The sequence below is a fragment of the Hyperolius riggenbachi genome, chromosome 2 (assembly GCF_040937935.1).
Source record: "Hyperolius riggenbachi isolate aHypRig1 chromosome 2, aHypRig1.pri, whole genome shotgun sequence".
NCBI lineage: Eukaryota > Metazoa > Chordata > Amphibia > Anura > Hyperoliidae > Hyperolius > Hyperolius riggenbachi.
The window spans coordinates 132,008,338-132,026,157 of NC_090647.1; the positions used below are offsets into that span (position 1 = coordinate 132,008,338).

The 17,820-nt window shown below is 43.5% G+C and overlaps 1 protein-coding gene across 4 annotated transcripts in view; it reads right to left on the reverse strand.

Moving 5' to 3' along the window:
• ARHGEF25 (Rho guanine nucleotide exchange factor 25) overlaps positions 1 to 17,820 on the reverse strand; it is a 547,735-nt gene that overhangs the window by 37,930 nt on the left and 491,985 nt on the right. For all 4 annotated transcript variants that reach the window (XM_068267427.1, XM_068267428.1, XM_068267429.1 and 1 more), the window contains 2 exons: positions 4,742 to 4,808; positions 133 to 236 (listed from right to left, as the gene is read on the reverse strand). In XM_068267427.1, the coding sequence (XP_068123528.1) occupies positions 133 to 236; positions 4,742 to 4,808 (171 nt within the window). The remainder of the gene's footprint in view (positions 1 to 132; positions 237 to 4,741; positions 4,809 to 17,820) is intronic.

The window sequence follows — 17,820 nt, forward strand, 5'->3', positions numbered from 1 at the left end:
TGTTCAATGCTCAATGGGGGCACAAATAACCTGCACACAAAACACAGTACTATGTAATTTTAGTAATACAATAATTAGATAATAGTGTATGACAGATGGGTTTTCGTGCTGAAATGAAATGACACCACTTACTCCTTGTGCCAGTCATAAATCTGGTGTATATTCCCAAAGACAATTTTGTCCTTTCCCTTCATGTCCTCAGGAACTCCTTGAGTGTTCATGGTCGCCATATAACCCTGTGGAGTTAACATAATCAATGTAAGATACCATATTAGTGTGCTGTATGTGCTGTGCAACGTCCATAGAGGATACAGGTACAAGCACGAGTTGACAATTGCTCAATACAACTACATTTCACCAGAGTAGCTGATAATCTCATATCTATAGAATGCAATCCTACACTGACAGCCATGTCCTAAAGTAAGGGAAAAACACTGAGACAGGCTGGAAAACCTTGCCATTCGCTAATGTTTTCCTCTTTATAAGCTAATGCTAGCAGCTTCTGCACTCAGTTTCCTCTTTCTCTCTTCCAAATGAACAGGCGTACTTGATTACCTAGGAACTTTGTTTACAGCTTGCTTTACAGAACATCATAATTAAAGATAAGCAAGTGGTGGGAATTATTTTCTAAAGTAGTATGTGCAAGTGAACCTGTGTTCATTTCAAATGTTTAACCTGTTATGCTGTACCCCCCAAAACTTTTCAATACTCACCTGGTGTTCTCAGCATTAGGGCCATGTGACCATTCTATCTATATGGACAGTCATAAGGGACAAGCAAATAGCCGTTCTTATTCAGGTGAATACCGTAGGTTAAAGGGGTCTTCTAGCAAATTCACTAACCGATTACTACAAAGGATGCAAGACACCAGATGGGTATTGTAATATGTTATTTCTTTTTATTGTTGCTAAAAGTCTTTAGAGTTTTTCTCTAGGACCCATCATGACTCAAGGCTTCTTAAAGGATACCAGAAGCCAAAAGGCTCTGGTAAAATGAAACCTGCACTGGGTAGGGAGAGAAAATTCGATACTTACCGCTTCTGTTGTTCCCCGCCGTCAGCCGCCGGTCTTCTCCTATTTCTCCCAGAGTCCTGGCGACTTGGCTGACCTTTAATCTGGATTATCTTTGCTTCAGAAGTACGCACACTCCCCTACCTCCTCCGTCCTAGCGTCTGCGCTCCACTGAAAAGCAAGCATCAAATGCTGATCACTTAACGTCTGACGCTTGCTTTTCAGTGGAGCGCAGACACTAGGATGGAGGAGGCGGGGGAGTGTGCGTACTTCTGCCCATCATTATGCGCCAGGCAGAAGCGAAAATAATCCAGGTTAAAGGTCAGCCAAGTTGCCAGGACACCGGGAAGAATAGGAGAAGACCGGCGTCTGACAACGGGGAACGACAGAAGCAGTAAGTATCTAATTTTCTCTCCCTACCCAGTGCAGGTTTCATTTTACCAGAGTCTTTTGGCTTTAGTCTTTTGATTTTGCTTGAAGAATCTTGTCAGCTTGCTTGCATAACCATCTCCTTATTTACAGAGGTCTTCTTAATATTGAAGGAAGAGATAGTGTTCACCGTGCTTCTCTCTGAAATCCACAGCTCAACGTAAGTACTGCCACTGGCCCACCTATATTTACAGACTTCTAGCAACACTAAGAGGAAATTAAATAGTACAATAGCCATCTGTTTTTATTGTGTCCACTTTAACCATTCATTGGTGAATAGGTAAGGCCTACTCCAGCTTTTAATTCACATTTACATTCTGCATGCTGTCCTGCAGCTTTCTTCATGGGAGTTAGAAGAAAAGAGTCTCTTATTTTTATTTTCAGCTATATAGCTTTTTTTTTTTTTTTTTATAACTTTGCATCATTCTGTCATATTTGCAGTTTACAAACCACACTCTGTATTATAAACTATAGATCAGAGCAGTTCTAATGATCCTTTGAACATTCCTGCAGTAAAACAACCAAGAAACAGTGAGAGACAGGTTGAGATAAGTGCTTCAGAAAACAGGACAGTCGGACCCAAGTTGGTTGGAGAGCTCAGAGTAGCTAACTGAAGTTTCTTAACTCGTCCTGTACTGGAAAACAATATGAGACTCTTTTCTTTGCTACTAATGCTCTATTTCTTAGCTGTGCTACACATACAATTCCTTATCTCATACGTTTATTTTCGCTTCAGGTTTTCTCTAAGGCAGCTGAGGCGGCCACTGACGAATGCCCCAGATGACAATCAGTCATGTGGACGGCACCCGACGACCTCCGATGCTCAATCTGCCAGAGGGAACTACCCAACCCAGCAACGTCGACAAAGCCAAACGAGGATATCGCTCCAGTAGATCTTAATTCAAAAAACAAAAAGCCCAAATAATGGAGAGAACCAGCTAGAAGAAAATGACCAAATATGATGGCGTTGTGATAAAAATAATAGAGGCATAAATAATCATTGGTATCTCCTGAACGTAAAAGAAACTGACGAGTGAGTCAATCCATCATGTCCACCTAAAACTCACATATTGATGATGCTGGATGGAACTGGTACAAAAAGGCCAATAGGTCCTAGACAGGATTCCGTCTTTACGCCAATTATACAATAAAGAACACATTTAAAGCTTTCAGTGAAACATAAAGATCTATCATCTTGGCATATCACTTAGAATAACGACAAGTGCTGATCATTACAATGTGCTGGCTCTGTCATTCCCAGACAAGTCTTCAGGCACCTGACAGCGGATAAGTGAGAATCAAGACCAGTTCTGTATTAGCGTGCATTAGTATTGTCTGATTGCGGCTAAACCTTCCCTCTGACTCACCGCTGGGCTCTCAGAGTACAGATAGGCGTAGAGCACATATAGTAAACAGCACACTGATGATACTGCTGTTCTACATTTACAGAGAATTAAAAGAAAGACCTAATGGGAGCCTCAGAGCCATTACGTTATTAGCCACTGCTATCTCTAATGATGATCTCTTGGTAATGAACTGGCCATGACTCAGGAGTGTAGGAGAAGAGCCTTCTTACGTCTTATGTTATGGTTGACCTCTCCGATGTGAGCATGGCCCAGGAACAAAGGATCAGCAATATCCCACTCACAGCATGAGGATACACACATCCCAGAGGGCCCATGCAGTACAAGTGGCCCCTCCACGTTCCTGCACTCCCTCCGCTCTAGCGGCACAATTTCCTGCTTGTGTTATATCAGCTGGGGTCTGTTTATTTCTCTTTGTGAAGGGTAACAAGTATCCTCACAATGAACTTTTCAAATATTAATGAACTCGTTCTTTAAAGCAAATACGTCACTGCCAAATCAGAGGCCTCGCACAACTACTATAATCTTTCTTTCCCTATATAGCCCTGACATAAAGAATTTGGCACAAAGAGCACCACAAACATCTTATGTCACTGACAAATTATACTGATTATTGAAGCTGCCTCAGCCATAGTAATCACTATGTGCTTCATGCATAGCAAACAATCACTAAAGACATAAAAGATGGATATTTATTGGTTGTTTCTTATTCAGAAAGGGAGCTGCCATCCATTAAGAAATACAATTAAAATAACATTATTCAAGGCTACGTACAGATGTAATAGAGGCTCACCATAGGATCTCACCTGATAGGTACTAAAGCAATATTGCCCATAGAAGGCATTCAGAAACAAGCTTTTAAATGTGAGGGATATGGAGGCTGCCATTTTTATTTCCATTTAAACAATACCAGTTACCTGGAAGTCCTGCTAGTTTTTCTTGCATCAGTAATGTCTGAATCACACACCTGAAATAAGCATGCAGCTAATCCAGTCAGACTTCTGCAGTCAGAGACATCTGCTCTACACGCTTGTTCAGGGTATATGGCTAACAGTATTAGAGGCAGAGGATCAACAGGACAGCCAGGGAATCTGCATTGTTTAAAAGGAAATAAATATGGCAGCCTCCATATCCCTCTCAGTTCAGGTGTCCTTTAAGTGTGGTCACACTGTTAGATATCTGCAAGATTAATATAGGACCCAGGGTTGAAGTCCCAATCAGTAGCCGACACCCCCTTACCACAAGAAATCATCAGGGACATCTGTGTGTCTGATTTTTAGATGAAATCCCACCTGCAGTGTGATGTCATGGCCATGGCCTTCACAGTTCCTTGTCTGTGAACCTCATTGCATTGTGGGAGATAACAGCTGTTGCCAATTGCCAAGCTATATATATATATATATATATATATATATATATATATATATATATATATATATATATATATATATATATATATATATATGTGTACTTTATAGCCTATCACATTGATAGTGGGCATGTTTCCAATAAGGGCATTGTGTGTTTTCCATTTTTTTCAGGCTCACAGTAGATCAAATCACATGTACAAATTACATGGCGAGTATACTGTACATTTTCTGTGATCTATCTTCTATTTGTAAACTTGTCACTTTACAATGTCTTGATTTTTTCCCTGCTGCTCTCTTTCAGTAAGATTCCTCTTCAAGCTTCCTCACTATACTGTATGCATAGCAAAAATAAATGTCATAACTGGAGATGGACTTTAATTATACCTGACTGCTATCAAACATCTGCTGACAACTTTTAGAGTCAACTTCCGGAATCCATGAACAGTATTACAACTAGAACATCATCCCAAAGCTTTATGTGCAGCAGATTAAAGCTAATATATGGTCTTGTAGTAAAAAAAAAAAAAAAAAAAAAAAGGATAAATATATAAGCAGTATTTCATGTTACCTCTACTATTTGGCCCAAGTCGTCCACATACATTTTCTCAGTTTCTACTAATTCCATTAAGACATACCTGTACATCACAGAGAAAACATCAGAAATTAGCCATGTCAAGAAATAAAATACATATCTATATAGAAATATACGGTAAGTATTATTCCTTTGCTTTGTAAGCAGTTAAGGAGCTCTGGGATAGTCTGCTGGTATCTACTGCTGAGGTATAGACAGTACCATCCACCCCACTATGCATACACTACTGCAACTTAAAAACAGCATATTCTATTGTACTTGATTATTCTAGCAGTTACACATGTAGTATTGTGTTTTCCTGAGGTCTGTTATAGAAAAGAAAAGATCTTTTACAAGCTCTGTAAACCTTTACCATTTTAGGGATTATTGCTGAGAATTCTACTCTTTACAAGTATGAATAACAGCTTTAGGATACAAAATAAAAGACTCCAGAGCTTTGTAAAAATTCAACCGTTATATAAACTGCAGAGATTTAGAGTGTTTTACCCACAAAACTGACTTCTTTCTTTTTTACTTTGATTTAAATTCGAACTCCAGAAAATTCTGGTTTATTCAGACATCGCTGCAATACTGAATCGCCAGCACTTCCTGTTCCGTGCCTCCCCTCTGTAGCCGAGCGATACAGAATGGGCAAAGCGTCGCAGCCCCCATCCATGTTATTGATAGGACAGGGTAGGTCAGCTGATAAGATATTAGCCTACTTGTCCCCTTGCTATCAAACTGAACTAATGAGAGTGAAACATACTAAAGCTGGCCACACACTGGTCAATGTGGTCAGCAGATAAATATCTCTCAGATCATTATCTGATCAGAGAGGGATCTATCTTATGTGGTGTTTGTCATGTGACACACAGCTCCCCGGGATTGAAGAGACAGGAAGAAGTCGTGGCGTGAAAAGACACAGGCAAAAGCGCCAGCGTACAGGTGAGAGAAGCTCTGCTGTAGGGCTGGTATCAAATGCCTCTAGCGACGCGCTCCCAACCCTCTACTCATCAAGATCTTCTATCTAGTGTGATAGAAGAAATCGATTGATTTTAGCCAACAATAAATTGTACGGGAATCGTTTGAGTCATCAACATCTAGCAGGTGGGGATCAAATGATATAAACAAAAATATTGACTAGTGCAGCGTTGGCGAACCTATGGCACGCGTGCCAGACCCGGCACGCATAGCCTAATCTGCTGGCATGCCAACGCTGCTTATGAACTGGCCGCAGCGTCCACTAGACGCCGCTGCGCCAGTTCATAGCCCGCAGCCCCGCAGTCTCCTGGGAGGCAGAGCAGGGCTACAGGAGATGGCGTCCGTAGCCCTGTACTGGAGACTATTTGTGTCTCCAGTACAGGGCTTCGGGCGCCATATTCCCGTAGCCCTGCTCTCTGCCTGTCAGCGCAGGAGGCTGCAGGAGAATCGTCCGGGGGAGATGCGCGCCAGAGGCCGGCCGAGAAACTTCTGTCAGGTGAGTACATTACTTTTTTTGCAGGTGAAATGCGGCCCACTATGTTATTTTCTGCTAAAATGTTTCCCACATTGCATTTATTTTCTGGTGAAATGTGGCCCTCTGCATTTATTTTCTGCTAAAATGTTTCCCACATTGCATTTATTTTCTGGTGAAATGTGGCGCTCTGCATTTATTTTCTGCTAAAATGTTTCCCTCATTGCATTTATTTTCTGGTGAAATGTGGCCCACTGTGTTTATTTTCTGGTGAAATGTGGCCCACTGCATTTATTTTCTGGTGAAATGTGGCCCACTGCGTTTATTTTCTGGTGAAATGTTTCCCACATTGGGCTCTATTCATAAAACTTCTCATAAGTAACTTATTTTATCACTCATTTGATAAAAATATGCTGTCAGCACATTTACAAGCAAAATAATCACTCAAAGTAAGTTGTACCTAATTGACTTCATTTCAATATTACTTTTCTTACCTTAATTATAATATATTTTTGCTCTTAGGGAGCTTAAAAAAGTAACATAGATAAGGTGAAAACAGAGGAAAACTGGTGAAAAAGCTTTGTGAATCATGCCCATTGCGTTATTTTCTGGTGAAATGTGGCCCACTGTGTCTATTTTCTGGTGAAATGTGGCCCACTGCGTTTATTTTCTGGTGAAATGTCGCTCACATTGCATTATTTTCTCGTGAAATGTTTCCCACATTGTGTTATTTTCTGCTGAAATGTGGCCCACTGTGTTTATTTTCTGGTGAAATGTGGCCCGCTGCGTTTATTTTCTGGTGAAATGTGGCCCATTGCGTTTATTTTCTGGTGAAATGTGGCCCACTGCGTTTATTTTCTGGTGAAATGTGGCCCACTGCATTTATTTTCTGGTGAAATGTTTCCCACATTGCGTTATTTTCTGCTAAAATGTTTCCCACATTGCGTTATTTTCTGGTGAAATGTGGCCCACTGCATTTATTTTCTGGTGAAATGTGGCCCACTGCATTTATTTTCTGGTGAAATGTGGCCCACTGCATTTATTTTCTGGTGAAATGTTGCTCACTTTGCATTATTTTCTGGTGAAATGTTGCTCACATTGCGTTATTTTCTGGTGAAATGTTTCCCACATTGCGTTATTTTCTGGTGAAATGTGGCCCACTGCGTTTATTTTCTGGTGAAATGTGGCCCACTGCGCTTATTTTCTGGTGAAATGTGGCCCACTGCGTTTATTTTCTGGTGAAATGTGGCCCAATGTGTTTATTTTCTGGTGAAATGTGGCCCACTGCATTTATTTTCTGGTGAAATGTTGCACACGTTGCATTATTTTCTGGTGAAAGGTTTCCCACATTGCGTTATTTTCTGCTAAAATGTTTCCCACATTGCGTCATTTTCTGGTGAAATGTGTCCCACTGCGTTTATTTTCTGGTAAAATGTGACCCACTGCATTTATTTTCTGGTGAAATGTTGCACACGTTGCATTATTTTCTGGTGAAAGGTTTCCCACATTGCGTTATTTTCTGCTAAAATGTTTTCCACATTGCATTATTTTCTGGTGAAATGTGGCCCACTGCGTTTATTTTCTGGTGAAATGTGGCCCACTGCGTTTATTTTTTTGTGGCCCACTGCGTTTATTTTCTGGTGAAATGTGGCCCACTGCGTTTATTTTCTGGTGAAATGTTGCCCACATTGCGTGATTTTCTGCTGAAATGTTGCCCACATTGCGTTTATTTTCTGGTGTCTGGGGCAACTGTTGCTGCATTTATTATTTAATGGTCATAGTTGGCTATATTTGCTGCTTTGGGGTTACGGCGGGTATACTAATAAATAGCATCACACAGTTTCTGCACACCCATGATGCGAATCCTCGTTTCACCACATCATCGTGGAAACACTGCTTTCTTATGCCTCGCTGTTACATCATTACGTTAGCTCCGCCCATACAATGTTATGACCACCCCCATTTTTGGTGCGGCGCGCGCTGCATCCCCCAATTGGCACTCGGTGATAAATAAGTCGATGTTAGGTCGCAGTTTGGGCACTCGGCCTCTGAAAGGTTAGCCATCACTGGACTAGTGTATGGCCAGCCTAAGACTGTGATTGCATAACATGACGATTATTCAATATATTAATACAAGACTTAAATAAAATATTCAGCAGCGCTCAATCATTGCTAATTATGTTTAGTCTAATCAACGGCATACACAGCTTTATAAGCTGGAGCTTTGAGATTAACTCTATAGTTTAGAAAGAAAAGTCCTCTAAGTTAAATAGAAAGGAAAATATCTTAAACCAAGCATTTCATATTGACTTTCACAATCCTAAGTAGACTGCACATTTTACGAACAAGAAACAAGAGGACATGTGACATGTAACTGGATGTCAAAGAGAACGTGAAGTGAGTGGAATATGGAGACTAACATACTTATTTTTAAACAATACCAGTTACCTGGCAGTCCTGCTGATTCTCTGACTCGCTGCATGCTTGTTTTAGGTGTGTGATTCAGACACTACTGCACCCAAAGAGATCAGCAGGACTGCCAAGCAACTGGCATTGCTTAAAAGGAAATAAATATGGCAGCCTACATATACCTCTCACCTCAGGTTCCCTTTAAGGAGACTTATGTCCCATACTCACGGGCTACTTTTGTGCCCTGTCGCCAGCACACGGGAGCGTGTGCGCGGCAGCTCGTCGCCAGGTCCCTCCGCGTACACACGCGGAAGAGGGATTACTGAAGTGACGGAGGCTGTCGCCGACCTTCCTTCCCCCCGCCGGAAGCGCCGTGAATTCTTTATTGGTGGCTGTCGCTAGTCCGCATACTCACGCGAACTAGCGACAGTCGCGGCGAAGTTGTCGCCATGCGATTGACAGCAGCGACGAGCGACGGTTCGGGGTGCGCGCCTCATACTCACGGGCGACTTGTCGCCGCAACACGTGCGTGCCACGTGGTAGCCCGTGAGTATGGGCCATTAGGGCCGGTTCTAGTTCCAGTTTTTGCTGCCTGAGGTAAACTTGTGAGGATGCGCCCCCCACCCCGATTTGGAATGGCTGGCTGTGAGTCCATGACAAACAAACTGCTCACCCTCAGCCACTCCACTCCTCCTCAGGAAGGTACACACAGTACAAAAATGTTGCCCCTGAAATCTCTGCGCCTGATGCGAATGTGTCAGCTTGCTGCATGACAGAGCCCGCCCTGAGGAGACTGTAAATTGAAGCTTGACCTGACTTGAAGTGCTAAGCGGTGCTAATGTCACCGGGCTCCACAATCCTCAGTTTTGCAGAACAGGACCTGGGATCATGGTAGACAAAGTTTACAAATCTTTTTGGCATGTTATGTAAATGGTTGATATGATCTACTAAAGGATTTTGGTCAGGTGAGCAACCCTATATTATATAAAGTTCCTGGTGACCACTAAACCAGTCACCAAATCCGCCCGGCTCGCTCAGAAACAGCCTTATCAGTCCACCGACAGACTGTACACACGCTGTACTGTCTGCTAAAAACCCGCCCAGCGGGAGGTGCCGACGGACCCGTTGTTGCCTTCAGTATGACGTGTACGAGCCTTAAATGCTACTCTAAATCAGAAGTCTGATGTTCCAGGGTACTGAACCTGCCCCTTGCCTTGACCTCTAACCTGCTTGTAGAGGTGGAGAACTTTATCTAGCCTATAAGGCTAACTTGTTCTACATGATTAGGGGCAATCTTACTGATGTACCACCCATATCAGTGGTGTTGTTTTTTGGAGGGGATCATTGTCTCTCTACCTTTGACAATATTTGCATCATCAACCAAAATCCATTAAGAAAAACACTTTGCTGTGGAATACTATTACTATTTTGTGAGTGGGGGGATTATTATTATAGGTATGAGCAACCTTCAGTGCAGTGCAAGCTGCCTTAGCCGATAGCGTTGATTCATACAAATGAAATGTGATCCAATTACTTGTGTACACTGGCGTAATAATAGGGGATGCGACCCCTGCCGTCGCGGGGGGGGGGGGGGGGGGGCCTAGGGCCCGCTCGGGGACTTTTTGGGGGCAGGAGGGGTTGCAGCAGGTCTCCGATCACTAAGTGCTTTATGGAACTTCCTGTGTAAACAGGAAGTTCCATAAAGCACTTAGTGATCGGAGACCGGCCAGAAGGAGGTATGTGCTCAGCTTGCCTGCCGCCGCCGCCGTTGCTGCCACGAGCACCACCAATGATTGCAGGAGGGGGAGCGCTAAGAGGAGAGCCTGAGGTGAGGGGGGGGATTTCCCCCCTCCCCACCGATCTGCGGCAACAGCTCTCCTCTTATGCTGCAACCCCTCCTGGCCCCCAAAAAGTCCCCGAGCGGACCCTAGGAGGGGGGGGGGGGGCGCGGAATTTTTTCTTTGCAGGAGAGGCCGGGGCTTTCTAGGTACGCCCCTGCTTGTGTACATATTTTAAAACATAACAGCACTTATACCAAAGTTAGGTTCACACTACGTTGGGTTCCTGAAGTGGACAGTGGCAGCAGATGTACAATCCACTGTGTCCGTTGTAACTGTCATGACAAGGAATCTAAGCTATCTGTGAAAGGTCTCTGTTCTGTGCAGAGTTCAGAACAGTTGTGCAAATCTAGGCTTTCTGCTATTGCAGCTCACACAGACACAATAGACACATGTGTACAGATCCTGTATGCAAGGCTTCCCATCCCAGTCCTCGAGTACCACCAACAGTGCATGTTTTGTGGAGATCCACAAAGGTAGTTAATCAGCTCCGCTGAGACATGAATTGCCCCACCAGTGAATATTTGTGGTTTTCTGCAAAACATGCACTATTGGTGATACTTGTGTACAGGGTAGGAAAGCCCTGCTGTGGTGTATATGTGATCCATCAATATGCCTGTCCCTTGTTGAAAAGGCCTCTAGTATGAACCTAGCCTTATCCTTATGTAACTAGCCTGTGTGCACATAAGGTGGATCTCAAGCTACACACTCGTAGAGTCTGGTAGCTGCTTCTTTCCTTCTGAAAACTACACATAGTCTTCCAGCCACTAGAGGGTGTGGGAAGTAGGCAGAGAGACCCACTTATTCTGTGTCATGTCTATGTGACAGTTTGCTAATCTTTGGTTTACTCATCTTTTTATTTAACCACTTGCTGCATTATGGACATTTATAAACGTCCTTTGAGTGGTTAATGTACAGTGTAGTGTAATATAGATTAGGACATAAAGGATAATACCAAAGCTATCATAGTAATAATACTGCATGGCTGCACAGAAGAAGCTATGTCCATACGCATTCCCTTTTCTCTGATATCTGGAAGATCCAGGTAAGTTTTTTATCCACAATGGGGAAAGAGGGTTTCTAGACAAAGGCTGAAAGAAACATAGGCTCTATTCAGAGTGACTGTGGATATTTTATGCATTTTACTGGAACATAGACAGTCCCTGGGGAACATGTTTACATCACATTATACAGTGCATATCAGACAGGAAGCACAATTTCCCAAACAGTCTATAGCATGGCCATGTGACTGGAGATTCCCTCTCTGCTGGTCCCCAAGTGACTACTGTGACTACTGTATTCTATTTATAGGCAGAACTAGAATGTCATCTATAGACGAACGCACAGTTTTATTTAAATCAGCATTTAACAAGACATTATTTTAAATGAATCAAGCCTAGATTCTCAGCACATTGTCCATCCATATACTCCTGAGGGTACTTACGCTGAGTTCAGGGGGTACCTGTACTTGTCTATTATAGTGAGTTTGGAGATAAATCACACACAAATAACCCTAACATTAAAATAATATAGACTTATTGTCTATAGTGTCAAGGGCTACTTAAAGGACAACTGAAGCGAGAGTGATATAGAGGCTGCCAACTGTTAAACTGCTGTTTAGGAAGATGGCGCCTTAACCATTTCAGCCCGTGGGAATTTTTCACCTTACGCATCAGAGCAATTTTCACCTCCCATTCATTCGCTAATAACTTTATCACTTCTTAACACAATTTATTGATCTATATCTTGTTTTTTCCGCCACTAATTAGGCTTTCTTTAGGTGGTACATTTTGCTAAGAATTATTTTTTTATAAATGCATTTTAACAGGATTAATAAGAAAAAATTCATTATTTCTCAGTTTTCGTCCATTATAGCTTTAAAATAATCCACGCTACCATAATTAAAACCTATGTATTTTATTTGCCCGTTTGTCTCGGTTAAGACACCATTTAAATTTTGTCCCTATCACAATGTATGAGCCAATATTTTATTTGGAAATAATGGTGCATTTTTTTCCGTTTTGCGTCTATCACTATTTACAAGTTTAAAATTTACAAAATGTTCGTAGTATACCCCCTTCAAATGCATATTTAAAAAGTTCAGATAACTTTACTTAGGTAACTATTTATGTTTTTTTTATTTTAATTGTAATTTTTTTTTCCATTAAAAATTTTATTTGGGTAATATTTTGGTGTGGGAAATAAACAGTTAATTTTTAATGTTATTATATGTGTAAATTGTAATGTAAAAAATATGTAGATGTAGTTTTACTATTTGGCCACAAGATGGCCACCTTGAGTTTTTTTTCCTCCTTGTGCCTCTCGCTAACCGAAAGCACAAGGGGGACGCGGAAAATTTTATTTGCAGAAAGACTGAAGCCTCTAGTTAGAGCGCTTCGGTTTTTCTGCCGGGGACACGGATCGGTGATTGGGAACCATGTTCCCATTCACTGATCCCAGGGCTACTGGGGGACAGCATGGGGGCACGCCCGCGATTGCGCCGAAGCACGGGACCGCAGCCGCCTGGACGTGAGCATCACGTCCGGGCGGCTGAAATGGTTAATTGGCAGACATGGCCACAGGATTCTGGCCTTTTCTTGTTTTTCTTCCCTCTTCCCTACCAATTTACCTTGTTTTCCCCCCTGAAGGTGTGCAGTGTGGTCCAGTGTAGCCTGGGACGCTGGTGCGGGTCATGAGCAGTCGGGAACCTGGAGTTTTTTCCACCTTGCCGATGCTTGTGTCCGTTGCCTGTGCAGGTCTTGAGGAGTCCACCGCTGCTACCCAGGAGATTAGGGCTCCACTGAGGAAAGACCCTGCCCTGATCGTCAAACCTTTGGCCTACTTGGATGTCGGCTCCATTCATCCATCGGCTGCTGCTGCTCCATTGCAGCAGGGACACCTCTGGTTCAGCCCCTCCATGATGTCAGCTACTAAACCAGAAGTAAGGGCCGCCGCAGCCCGATTGCTTCTGTGACAGTCAGATCATCTTGACCAGCCCTGCTGAATGCTGCCCAGGAGTCGGGACCCACGACAGAAATGAACACTACTGCACCTTTTGAACTGGAACACCTTGGCCAGCACTAACAGATGTATGCAATCCGGGTCCCTAGCAGCGTCAGCAATCACCGCAAGTTTCTTTCATGACGAACTACTGAACCTTCGCCTCTCTCTGTTCCGGCCCCCCCATGTCACCTTAGTGATGACTGATGATTGCCAAGTGCGACTGGATGGCAGCCTTGGCTCTTGACTTTCAGACATAATCCCTCCCATCCTTTCAGAACCTGTATGGGCCACAACCAATTCCGGGTACTGGAAAAATAAATTATTCTGATTTTGATATTTATTTCCATATTTTGATATTGATACCAGTTACCTGGCTGTCCTGCTGATCCTCTACCTCTAATACTTTTAGTCATAGACCCCAAACGAGCATAGGCAGGCAGATCATGTGTTTCTGACATTATTGTATGATTTGACAAGATTAGCTGCATGCTTGTTTCTGGTGTTATTCTAACACAGAGCTTTATATAAATGCTTATTAAAAATGAAAAACATGGTTTTTGCGATAATGTTACACATAAAAGTAGTGCTCAGCAAACACCAGCTTTCATATAGGGGTACACAGTAAAAATGCTGAGAAATGCTAGAATAAAGCATGCATTTTCATAATAGAGCACTGCAGTTTTTATAATAAAAAAGAAAGACAGGCTGTCAGTCAGCTGAGCTCTACCCCCTTCATGTTTGTGTAAAAAAAGGGGAAGTGTTTCAGGATGGCTGGTTGTGAGAAGACAGGTGTCAGTCCAGGAGAGTCTCTGAACTGGGGGAGCTGGTAGCTGAAAACAGGAAATTTGGGTGCCGCCGCCCCCGACACTTGATATTTACCTAGCGCCACGGGTGCTTACGTTTTCCATCCTTAACAATAATTCAATGGTCGCCTATGGAGGCACTCCCTAATTTTTTTTTTTGCATGTTTGGTTAAAGAGGACCTTCATCCAAAAAAAGAAAAATCCGTCTGCGCTGCTGTAATGAAAAGTTATATTCACCTTTATATTTACGGAGTCTTGTCCCACGAAGTGGCCCGAGAAAAACCTCCCGGCAGTTTAATGCAGTAAATAACTTGGTGTTTTTCTCATTGGAGAGACAGAAGGCGGGGCCAAGCGGCGGAAGTGTAGTGATGCAGACACTTCAGGGCCGCTTCGTGGGACAAGACTCCAGAGGTAAATATAACTTTTCATTACAGCAGTGCAGACAGATTTTTCTTTTTTGGATAGAGGTCCTCTTTAAGGTTAGCCGTGGGGGGTGGGGTGGGGGTGGTGGTGGTTGAGGTTAGACATGAGGGGTGGGTGGATAAGGTTAGCTGTCGGTGGTGCAGGATTTGGAGTTGAAGAGTCGGAGCAATTTTGGGTACCTGGAGTCGGAGTTGGAGGTTTCATAAACTGAGAAGTCGGAGTTGGGAGTCGAATGATATTTGTACCAAATCCACAGCCCTGGTAGTATTAGATGGAGTCGGAGTGGAAGAGTCAGTGCCATTTTGGGTACCTGGAGTCGGAGGTTTCATAAATGGAGGAGTCAGAGTGGGAGTCAGATGATTTTTGTAACAACTCCACAGCCATGGGGAGGTGGGTGGTTAAGCTTAGCCGTCGTGGGTGGGGGGTGGGATGGTTGAGAGTGAGAATAGACTTCGGTTAGCAGTAGTAAAATATCGGTCTTTAATATCAATATTTTACTATCGTCTTTAGCACTATACGAATAGAATATTGGTAAATTTACTGATATTCTACTACTGGCTTTTCTGGGCGCTCACATTTCTGGGCACCCTTTTTTGACAAACACTAGATATTTTTATTTAATTTTTGCTAGGCCTCCAATGTTCCTTACAAATCTATTTTATGCATATTTGTTTTAAAATAAAGTTCTGTTAAATGCACATATAAGCTGTGCCACACGCGTGTCTGTAACATAATGCGCACAGATCTCTTATAGACACGTTAAAGGGAAACTGAAGTAAGAGGTATACAGAGGCTGCCATATTTATTTCCTTTTTATCAATACCAGTTGCCTGGCAGCCCTGCTGGTCTATTTCTCTGCAGTAGTATCTGAATAACACCAGAAACAAGCATGCAGCTAGTCTTGTCAGATCTGACTTTAAAGTCTGAAACACCTGATCTGCTGCATGCTTGTTCAGGGGCTATGGCTAATAGTATTAGAGGCAGAGGATCAGCAGGGCTGCCAGGCAACTGGTATTGCGTAAAAGGAAATAAACGTGGCAGCCTCCACATACCTCTCTCTTCAGTTCCCCTTTAAGCTCGCAGATATCATATAAGGGCAGATCTGCAACCAGGAACAGATGGAAGCGAGAGATCTGCCTGTCCTGCTTCAAAATGAATGCTGCTGTAATCTTTCTACTCTCCCTGTAGCTGTTTCATTATTTACTTCTTCAAAGTATGCGCGCATTAAAGCATCTATTTTAAACTGAGTAAGGAATGTATCTTATCCATGCAGCCCCTTCCCACTCCAGGACAGTAATGCACAGAGGAAACACGCCTGTCCTCACACACAGATACTTCTAGATATGGAAAGATACAATCACACACACACATGCACACACACACACACTGATTTCACACACACATACACACACTGATTACACACACACATACACACACACTGATTACACACACACACACACTGATTACACACACACACACACACACACACACACACACACACACACACACACACACACACACACACACACACTGATTACACACACACACACACACACTGATTACACACACACACACACACACACTGATTACACACACACACACACACTGATTACACACACACACACACACACACACTGATTACACACACACACACACTGATTACACACATACACACTGATTACACACACACACACACTGATTACACACACACACTGATTACACACACATACACACACACTGATTACACACACACATACACATTGATCACACACACACACACACACACACACACACACACACACACACACACACACACACACACACACTCACACTTGTGAAATGTGCCAGGTGTGTTATGGGTGTTAAACTCTAGACTGATATTTTTCCATCAGCCATAGCTGAATAATGTAGACTGTAATAACAGGGAAGTACTCTACACAGTACAGGCTCTCTGTCATGGCTGTGTGTAGTCTACACGGTATATCCGGCACATTGATGGGTGCGTCTGCACACAAATCTGCGTAGGTGTGTTTAGTTTTATGTAAACAATATGGAATGCTGGGAGGACATCAACCTAAAATGAAGGCGTTCTTATAATGAATGTACACGTGACCGGGGATACATGAGGTGAGAAAATGTATTTTATTAACAGTTGAAGTGGCCCTGACTGACTAAGATAAATCTGAAGTGGATTTGGACTAAAAGATAGCAAATGCCCCCCTCCCTTGTATAGGTGGTGTAGTTCCACCTATGGCTGGGGGAGCAGCCCCTGAACCCAGAGAGGGTCCTCGGGCTGTGGGGGCCCCAATTACACACCTTCCAATAAAGTTCCCCCATTAACCACCCTGGCGTTCTATTAAGATCGCCAGGGAGGCTGCGGGAGGGTTTTTTTTTTATAAAAAAAAAACTATTTCATGCAGCCAACTGAAAGTTGGCTGCATGAAAGCCCACTAGAGGGCGCTCCGGAGGCGATCTTCCGATCGCCTCCGGCGCCCAGAATAAACAAGGAAGGCCGCAATGAGCAGCCTTCCTTGTTTCGCTTACCTCGTCGCCATGGCGACGAGCGGAGTGACGTCCTGACGTCAGCCGCCTCCGATCCAGCCCTTAGCGCTGGCCGGAACTTTTTGTTCCGGCTACGCTGGGCTCAGGCGGCTGGGGGGACCCTCATTCGCCGCTGCATGCGGCGGATCGCCGCACTGCAGCGGCGATCAGGCAGCACACGCGGCTGGCAAAGTGCCGGCTGCGTGTGCTGCTTTTTATTTGAGCCAAATCGGCCCAGCAGGGCCTGAGCGGCAGCCTCCGGCGGTGATGAACGAGCTGAGCTCGTCCAGACCGCCCAGCAGGTTAATAGCAGGTATTGTGGTGGCCAAGAATTTACATTTAAGACAATTATTATCGAAATTGATGAAAATCAGTGCCACCAAGAGCATGTCCGATTGACAATTCGACCAATTTTGGGCTGAACTTGGTCGCATGTATGGATTGGACATGATGTAAAATCTCCGTCTGACATGCTCGATCAGCTGTGCAGCGGTAACAGCATGTGTGCCACTGTCCCACCAAATGTTTTATGTCACTCCCAGTGCCCGTGTAGTTATACTTTGCCTGTCTGCCATCTGCACTTAGTGACATGTAGCCACATGCGCC